General features: G+C 37.8%; 1 protein-coding gene across 1 annotated transcript in view; it reads left to right on the plus strand.

Annotated features, from left to right (window-relative positions):
• The window catches only part of LOC120068036 (GATA transcription factor 1), a 1,849-nt gene extending 448 nt beyond the window's left edge, over positions 1 to 1,401 (plus strand). The window contains exon 2 of the mRNA XM_039019707.1: positions 485 to 1,401. Within this exon, the coding sequence (XP_038875635.1) occupies positions 485 to 1,147 (663 nt within the window). The 3' untranslated portion in view covers positions 1,148 to 1,401. The remainder of the gene's footprint in view (positions 1 to 484) is intronic.
• The last annotated feature ends 8,970 nt before the right edge of the window (positions 1,402 to 10,371 follow it).

A 10,371-nucleotide genomic window follows, 5' to 3' on the forward strand; every position in this document is an offset into this window, starting at 1 on the left:
AATGACGTAAATGTCCCTGGAAGAAGTGATGAATTAGGAAACTGATGGAGGGTATTTTGGGTATTTTATCGAATGGGGTCCTTTTTGTGTGGTTCTGAGCTGTCGTCCGTTAGGTTTAGAATTGTATGCTTGTAATAATAATATCCGAGAGAGAGGGAGTGGAAATATCGATCAATATTGAATATTGATACGGCCACTCTTTTTCTTTCATTCAAATGTCATTTTTGCCCCTACCCCCCAACATTCCTCCAACGAATACGACTAGGCTTATTCGTCTTTTTCCTTTTCACTTTCCAGTACACCACCCAGCAGTCACGCCTTTTCTCATTCCAATTTTTTTAAAATGGCAATAATTTAATTAAATTAAATTATTATTTATTATCGTTGTTATAATTATTGGTGGACAAAAAAGGACGGAACCTAGTCGACTCGGTTTGATTAGGGCCGAGTTGCTGAAAAGAAACTCGTTTTTTGTGGGCCTTAGGAAGAAGATTATGGAGAGGAGGAACTCGAGTGGCTATCAAATGAAGATGCATTTCCGGCCGTCGAGACATTCGTCGACATTCTCTCTGACCACCACCACCACGCGCCGCCGCCGCCGCCGCCGTTAACGAGCGTTTCGAAACAGAATAGTCCGGTTTCGGTTCTCGAAAGCACTTCAATCAGCAGCCATGGTGAAACTAACAACGGTGGTAATAAAATGAGTGTCCATGGTAGTGGTAGCATTCTGATGAGTTGCTGTGGCGGCCTGAAAGTTCCCGGCAAGGCCAGAAGCAAGCGCCGCCGTGGACGACACATTTCCGGCCACCATCTCTGGTTCAAGCAGCAACCCAGTTCGAAGAATGTAAAACAAGTAGTATCCACCACCGCGACTGCGGCGGTGACGGGGACGGCGGCGATTGGGAGAAAATGCCTACATTGTGGAGCGGAAAAAACGCCGCAATGGCGAGCCGGTCCATTTGGGCCGAAAACGTTGTGTAATGCTTGTGGAGTGAGGTTCAAATCAGGGCGGTTGGTGCCGGAGTACCGGCCAGCGAGTAGTCCGACGTTCTCGGCGGAGCTGCACTCGAATTCTCACCGGAAAGTGATGGAAATGAGGAGACAGAAGCAGTTAGGTATGGTGGTGAATCCAATGGATAAAGGGTGAGTTTGAATTTTGGGGGTTTCTTTTTGGTTGAGTTTGATGAGGCATTGATTCCCTTATTTTCATCCGCCATTAATCTTCTTCTTTCTTCTTCTTTCTTCTTCTTTCTAGTTAGCTCTTTAGGTATTTGTTTGTTATGTGGGATAGAGATTTAAAATTAGTGGAAAATTTCTGTTTGATGCCAAAAATTCATTAGGAGAATTTTGTCATTTAGTACGTTTGATTGTGTTAATACACTTTTTTTTTGGCCTCTTCAAGTTTTGCACATACATAGAAATTTAGGGTTTTTGTTCATAATTTCCAGAGATTCTAAATAGGGTTTTGTGGGTTTTTTTTTTCTAATCCTTACAATATTTATTTTTTATGTATGTAAAAATTTGAACTTTTCTGGGTTTGTTTTTCCCAAGAAAATTCAGAAGTGTCTGCCAATTAATTTATGTTTGGGAGGCGGGAAAATTGGATGGAAAAAAATTGAAGAACAGGATTTTTTTTTTTTTTAATTTCATCATTTGGCTTTGAGGATAATAATGGGTATTGGAATATGAAATCAAAATGTGATTTGTATGTATATTAATGTAATTAAATAATGATTATATATTTTTAATTTGATTAACTCTGTCAGAGTCAAGACATATATAAAAGGAAAGCCTCCTTTTTGGTCTTTTGCTTTTCAATTTCATCAAATTAATAGAAAAATGTTCTAATGAGTCGAGATTTTATTTAATTTAATTTAATTTTCTATTGAAAAATAATTATTCTCTTTTATTGATTTAATAATGAATATGATCACATGGAATTTAAAAGAAAAAGACCAATAATAATTGTTATTCATGTATTGAGTCGAAATTTTCTATATTTTATGTGTTGGGAGTTAAGTGAATCAATTAATCATATTATAAGGCCCGGCCCGGCCCATTTGGAATGGCCCAATTTGTTTTTCTAGAATAGTTATTTTTTGGGATAGACAATAGCCAATCTGTTTTAATTTAAGTACATGAGCCTCTAGTTCAACTTTGAATTGTAACATTTTCATGCTTGTGAAAAGTATTTGGAAGTTATAACCATGATATTAAATTTTCTATCAATATATCGATATTTCCATTAGGTATTTTTATTATTTCGTAAAAGAATTCATGAAACATAAAAATCATGCAATAAAATGTCACAATTGGCAAGGTAAAATAAATAGCTCTAAAAAAAAAAACATTTTAACTTGTTTAGAAGGTATAAAATGCCTATTTATTAATTTAAATTTAAATTTTTGTTTGTTTTTATTTTATTTTCTAGAAATATCCATTAACATTAATACATTCACATTTTACACCTGGGTTGTAACTATGTTTTTTATACCCAATATAAGGTTTTTGAAAAGTTATTATCCTGATATTAAACCATATGTTTGGGCTTTAAAAATGGTTTCAAGTTGTTTTTATCATTAAAAGTGGTTAAGGAACATGTCTTCTATTATCATCATCATCATCTACTAAATGGCTAATATGAAATAGTTACCCCAAGCCTCCGGAGAGAGACTACTCCATAGAGAGAAAATTTGATGAAAAGCTGAGCTTCAAGGCTATGATACCATTTTGGGTCGAGATCGAGTGCTACTTATAGTTGTTATTAGGCCTCCGCCTACTAACAATTCCGATAAAGTTTTGACATGCGTTCCAACAAATAAAGATTACATAATTGAAAAATTCCAAGGGCGACGACAGGACAGGATCCCTGACTGGCATTTTATCCTTTTGGAATCTTTCTTTTTTGAAAAAGATAAGATTACGATAAAATTTGTCGGTGGGATAGGACCCCACTTGACCTTATCTCATCATAATGGGAAAAGTAATAATAAAACAATAAAGCACAAAGCAATAATAAAGCAATAAAGCAATAAAGGTATATATATGAGATATGTCTGCATTATCTTCAAGCATGCTTGATAAGATCTTCAGTTAATAGCTATTGATGATGTCACCCAGTTTCTCCTGAATGGCCTTGATTGGAACGGCTATTGAATATATTTACCGTATCAACTCTTTTGAGATTACGATCTAGGGTCTTACTCCTTCGACTACCCCACATACTTTGATTGCCCAACGTAATCCTTATGAGTTAATGAGATATTATAGTCATTTCTCTCACAGTGATCTGTTCGAGCTTTCCAATCTTCAGCTAGTCGCTGTGGCCGGTGGGTGGTTAATCCACTTCAGAAACATACTATCTCCATCATCTTTGCCTCAAATGTAGGTTCTTTTGAACAACGATAATAATTACAGACTGATTACACACCTTTGTTCTTAGACTAATTTGGCTGTGAGTCTAAAAATGGGTCATTGATGTCGTAATCGGCGAAGAGAATATAATCATCTTCGTCATCTTCGATTTCATTATTTACTGATGCAAAAGAATTTGCATCTTCTTGAGTTTCGTTATGGCCTGATAACTGCCTGACGACTGTATTGAGAACTGAAATAAAATCAACGTGTGATCCTGTTCTAGCAAGAGAACTCATGATTGAATTTTTTGCCAAAATAAATTGTTCATCTTCTTGACGAGATAGATCTTGTAGATGAACATTGGCTTTGACCAATCTTTTAGCTTTGACGCTTCTAGGTGAGAGTAGTCAAACTTTTCCCACCACTTGATCCTTAGTTCTTTGCTTAAGGCTTTAAAATTTCCATATTGTCCTAGTTGGAAATTCCAACAAAAGATCCACGGAATTTGAAAATATAATGCAAATCTAAACGTCTTTGAAATGGGAGACGTATAGATGCTATTTTGAAAAAGGTGGTAAGACCTTTGGACTTCTACTAGGAAGATTTCTTCTTATAGTCCAAAATGGTTCCACCATGTTTGAAACCAATTTGGAAAATGCATTTTGTAAGCTTGGTTACAAAATTTTACAAACCAAGAATGGTTGTATGCTTGAAACCAGAAAATATTATACCATGCTCGCATGTAGTCACGGTATGTATATGTTTGAGGTTTGAAGGGTTTCGAGAATTTCTTTGTTACAAACATCCTTTGATTTCAGTAGGATGAAGTTAGCACTTTGAATATTCTCAATTTTGAGTATACGATTTTAAGAATTGGAACGATCCGAAACATGAGTAATTTCCATGGATTTGGTGTCCACAAAGATGAATTCGTAGAAAGTTCTTGTTTTTGATACATCTTCGGGAAGATAGTTGAATCCGTGAGGGAATACTTGAGAATAGACTTCTTGAATGGATGGTTCGTCAAACTCTAGCTCGATCGTTAGATCAACCATTGTTGTTTTAGTGAAATATCCCGAAATTGGTGGCCTCGGTTGGAAAACCTTTGGCTTTACCACTTGGGAAAATGTTGATGGTTTTTTGGGAATTAAATTTGAAGATGGCCTCATGGGTCTCTTATTTGAGCCGTTTGCTCCCGAAGGACGTAACAGTGTTGTTGAGGGTTGAGGAGGCAAACTTAAGGATCCTGACTGTATTGAAAGTGCCTTTTAGGCACTGCCTTGACGCATTCTAGACACGACTTCAAAGTCGGTGTCCATGGCATAATTGTCTGCACTCATGGGAGATGGTGTAGAAGATTGAGAGATGGGCTGTTTGCCCTTTGAAATACTAGCCTTGAAAGGGCTAGTCTGAACGCTCTGCGTCAGCGGAGGCCGCCTTAGTGGCCGAGGACGACCAGGAGCTTCCATGAGCTTTTAGGGGTTTTTGAGGGGGATATTTTTTAGGAGGTTGTTCCCTTGAGAGGTGTTCTCTGCTTAGATAATCTGCAAGAGAGTTTTACGTGCCTTTTATAGGCTCAATTTTGAAATCAAAGCAGGATAAGATTGCCTGCCATCTTGCAAATATTTTCTTTGAAACTAGATTCTTCACATCCTTTTCAAAGATGTATTTACTGGCCTTTTGAATCTTTTCGCACAAGAAAATCTTTGTTGATAAGATCTCCTTGGAACATTTGAATGCAATTTACTATTGCGAGAATCTCTTTTTTTGACTGTGGAATAGTTCGTTTGAGCATCATTCCAGACTCCAGAATAATAACGGACTACTGTTTCTCTTCTGTTAATTCCTTTCATGAGAATGTCGTCGTAACCAATGTCAAATGCATCGGTTTCCATAATTGGATAAGGTTTTTCATCCATTAGCGATAAGCATGAGATGCCTTTTGCTAAAGCTTTTATTGATTGGACTGCTCGAGTATGCTCGTCCGTCCATGGTTTTGGGTTCTTTTTCAATCTGTCATAAAGGGGGAGACAGATGGTTGATAACTGGTAGAAATACAAGTTATTACAGCTCAAATAAATAAAACAATGAGAGAATGCGATGGTAAAATAAGCAATATCATGTCTGGAAGTGCTAAACTGAAAGGAATTGCGATCGCAAGTGCCCATCGCATAAAAGCAGATAATTTACTTTTTTGGTGCAAGAAAAATGCGATGGCGCAAGTGAAATTGCGATCCAAAGGAACAAGGCGTCAGCATGCTTGAAAAGATTGCGATCGCAAGTCATGCGATCGTGAGAAGTTTCTTAAAAAGGTGGCCGCAAAAAGACTGCGCATCAAAGTGACAGCATAATAAATCATGATGGGACGGAAAGCTGATAATAGTCGAATCTGAATTTAGTTGACAAGCCGTTAGAAGCCACACTGTAGCAAGTACACTCAAATTTCGGTGACCATTAATCAGCGCATCAGAGCAGGGGAATTAATGCCATCCATCATTGCAATTATTAGCAAGAAAGGCTACTTCACCTTGAGCTCTATAAATAATGAAGACCATCAGTGAAAAAGGGGTTAACAAGTTCCAAGCTTAGCATTTTTTAGAGAGTTAGTTAGTCTGTTCACACACATACTTGTACATGTACTTAGAGGACAGAGAAGAGCAAGGAGACGAGGAAACCGAGAGATCATTCCCGGACAGATCCAAAGACTATCGAAAAGCGTTACAAAGGAGAGAGGGCCAACACTTGCGAGAGCAAGAATATACATCTAGAACAGAGTTGGAGTGAAAAAGAGTAGTGTAAAAGTCCACTGTCAGCGCAAAGGGGAAATCCAAGCTGATAAGAGTTAAAAGTTATGAAAGGCACTTACCCGTAGTTAGATACTTCGCGTTGTTGGGTTTTATGTCTTAAAACTTGTGGTATGTAAACAATGGAGCTTATTCTGAAAATTCAATAAAGGTGTTATTGAATAGATCTATTGCTTGAATAAAAATCCAATAAACCTAAAAGTCCCTTGACTATTGGATGAGTACTTGAACTTTATGTGGAGACATAAAGGTGGATCAGGTTCGAGTAAATAGTCAAAAGATCTAAAGTACATGGATAAGGTTAGATCCCTTATTCTGGTAACACTATTGGATACGGCCTGCTTTGTAGCACTTTACAAGGACGAAGTGATCCTAATTCGTTCATGTTGGGCATAAGAAGTGAGGGTGTCCTTGTGCAAAAGAGTTTGTACAAGACCGGACCACGCAATGAGTCACTCTTACTTTATAATGCTGTTTACTATTTAAGACCGATTATTTCAAAGCGATGACCTAGATAACTTGACCTTAATCCTGAGCTAACTATGAACTCCTGTTTATTCGGGATTGCCCTAGATTTGCATAGGTAAGGGTTGGCTCAACAACGTGATTCAATATGACTGCCATTTCAGGGGTAAGACTGGATAGATAGGTGGGGACATAGGATGCACGAGGGAATTCACTCCTACCCGCTTTAGGGATGGTAGAGAGGTTGTTTCCTTAAGTGTTGATTCTGGGGCTTGAACAAGGGATCCCGCCCTCTCATGCCAAGAGGGACTCGGTTTTGTGATTGGATCACAAAATAATTATTAATTAGGGGATCAGTGGGGACTTAAGGAACAAGAGGCAATTTTGGGGGTAAAACATAGATTTGACCCAACCAATATTACGAATAACCTGTGAAGGGTTAACTTACTAATCATGGCTATATCGAGTGGACATAATATATTTACAGTGAGGGCAGTTCAACTATGGGCTTTAGTGGAGTGACCCATTAGTTAACGAATGGGGGTTAGATCGGTCTAATGAGTTTAGCCGATTAATCTTGGATCGTTGGAGCCTATGATCTGTAGGTCCATGAGGTCCCCCTACTAGCTCGAAAATGGATTAGCTCTAGAGTAGGGTGATAAGTTAATTTGAAACGTTCAAATTAGAATCAAACAGAATTGGAGAAAATATATTTAAATATGATTTAAATATATGAAGATGAATTTGTGTAAAAATTAATTTAATATTGATATTAAAGTAATTAGAATAATTTAAATTGCTTAAATAATTATTTATTAATTTTATTAGAAAATTAATTTGTAAAATTAATAAATTTTGATTTTAGAAATAAAATATGATTTTAAAATCAAAATGGATTTTTGGAAATTGAAAAATTACACAAAATTGAAAATGGGTTTTTTCAAAGTTCATCTTCAACTAGCTTACAAGGAACCCACCTTCTCCTTTGGTTTGCTCCAAGCATGAGCTGCATCCCATGCAGCACATCTCTTTTCATGATAGTCTGCAATATATTGAAGAGATTGGAGTGAAGAAAGAAAGGTGGAACCGATTGAATTTTTGCTGAATAATTCGGATGAAGAAGGTGTTCTTCAATGGGTTATGTTCAGTGAGCTTTCTCCACATTCCCTTTGATTCCAGCTTATTTTGAGTCCCACAACTCAATTTAGAGCATCAAGAGAATAGTAGGGAAGATCTTGTGGTGGTCTACACAAGGATTCAGAGGATTTTGCAGCTGGAAATGGAGATTTCGTAGGTTCGGCCAATGTATGTTCATGAAGCCCATTATACTCTGTTTTTAACATGTTTCTATTCAACCAAAATTAATGAATTAGAATGCTTATGGATCCTATTCTCTTCTGCTGCATACTGGTGTTGATCCAACATGCATGACACCTGTGCAGGTAAGCCAAAACGAAAATAAGTGGCCAAGATCAACGCATAAGAACAACTCCTCTGTCTGGCGCAAGCCCAAATTAAGCTAAGGCAAGAGTTGAGTTGAATATGGCACAACCGAAGTTGGATGTCCGCATGACACCCATGGTGGCAAGCCAAAACGAAGAGTGTAGCTAGGTTCAACGCCGCACTCTAATAATGTATCGCAAGGCTTTGAATTGTTTTAAACGGACACATTATAAAAAGCTAAAAGAAAAGTTGCTTGAAATGAATAAAAAGTTTTTGAGCAGAGGCTTGCCAGATTTAAACTTAGAAAAGATCTCTTTGAAGAAGTAATCAAAGTTGAGGAGAGCGTTGCTGCCAAGGTTAGAGGTATGAGTGAATTATATTTTGAAAGGCATCCATCGCAAAGGAGAGCCAGAGGGTGAATTATGAATTTTCTAAGTATAAGGCATGCTTGAGGACAAACATGATTCTAAGTTTGGTAGTAATGTGATAACTGGTAGAAATACAGGTTATTATAGCCTTTTATTTAGAAGTATGAGGGCTAACAAGTAGAATATGCGGTGATTATACTAAGAATTCATGTGAAAATTGAGCTTGCGTCGATCAGCATTGAAAATCTCGGCTAACCAAATATTATGCGTTATTCTGCGTCAAAATGTCTATCTTTTGTAGCTATCGTAGGAACCGATTGCATGTGGTGAATCCCAATCCATCGCAAAGGTGATCACATACGTTCGTCGCATGGATGTTGCGGCTATTAAGCGCATGCGTCCATCGCATGGAGGTTGCGGCTACAGAGTAATAACCATGAGAGAAGGATGACCGCAAGGGTGGTGGAATGCGATGGTACTTTGGAAACCAAGCATGAACGCATTAAGAGTATCAAAAAGATGATGTTGACATTTCACCTACCACGCTGTTAGTAGTAGCAGGTCCATCACGCCGTTAGTTGCAGAAATTCAGAGCAGGACTATTAATGCTGTCGGCGATTGAGCTCTATAAATAGAGCCTTAGAGCCTAAATTTTTGTCGGAGATAGATCTTGAAAGAGACTACTCCACCGCCCATTCATGGCACCACCGGCAGCCTTGACATACATCTGATGGAAGTAAGACATTGTCTACATCTAGCCATCCATCTCTCTTCTATCTCTGTATTGTATTACATTTTGGCTTAAGACATTAATACATTTTGTAATTACTCAATCATGCGACATGGACATATGAAGCATGTAGCAAACCACCGAGAGGTGTGCATTGCGCGAGTATGGTGAGTAAATCCTCTTTGCTTAGTGTGAGGCTATAGCAATGCTTGTCTATGAGCTGATCAATGACGACTAACTGCCCGAGAGGGTAAGTAGTAGTGGAACACATTAAGCAAAGTAAGCAGTATTCCTAGAGATAGGCATAATCTTATGTCAACCATGCTCTATGTGATCATTCTGTCTTATGTATGCATCATTCACCCTTTGGATATACTTGAGAGAGTAGTCTAAAGATAGAATCTAAGCTTGAGAGAGTCGGATTAAAATCGCATAAGCAAGAAGTAGAAACTTAGACATAAGTTCTATCTGTTATTTACACATCGCATGCGCCCTAGAAATAGGATATGATGGTATGCGATCATCTTGTCTTGTGTGCACATAAGCAAGAATGGAAACTTAGAAATAAGTTCTATTGACATTTTCACATATTCATCGCGTGCGTATATTTGTGTATAGCATGATCGCATAACTTGTGCTGGTTGAGGTTATCTTTGCGATCAAGCTTAATGATGCGGTGAAGTTATCCCCTCCACCATTTTATCTATTTTTCCATGCATTTTATTACGCGTTAACAGTTGCCGCGTCTCTACCAACTCTCATAGTCATACTTCCTCTGCTTAATCTGTTTAGTTAGGAGTAGGAGTAGCGCATAGCCTTTTAACTTCATTATTATTTCATTCATCGCCGCAGACATATTACTTCGCAACATTTAGTTACAAGTTTTTGAGTTCGACCTCGGATCACCCCGAGAAACTTGCGATCTCGTTATGCGAGAGAGTAAGAAAACTTGTGGCAGGAACACATGGTCATTGCTACATTCGTAAATGCATCTCGCATATTTCTTAGTTCAACGCATGGAGATCAACGCATATCATAAGACGAACACATTTACTCTCCATTTTCCACCCATCAATGGTACAGAGGTCTTTGATAAAATCTCTAATATAATTTACATATCCAAAAAAGCGTTGGAGCTGTGTCTTGTCTTGAATAGTGTCTTGAAACTTATCCACGAATTCTAGCGATTGTTGGATTGGTTTGA

The sequence above is a fragment of the Benincasa hispida genome, chromosome 12 (assembly GCF_009727055.1).
Source record: "Benincasa hispida cultivar B227 chromosome 12, ASM972705v1, whole genome shotgun sequence".
Lineage (NCBI taxonomy): Eukaryota > Viridiplantae > Streptophyta > Magnoliopsida > Cucurbitales > Cucurbitaceae > Benincasa > Benincasa hispida.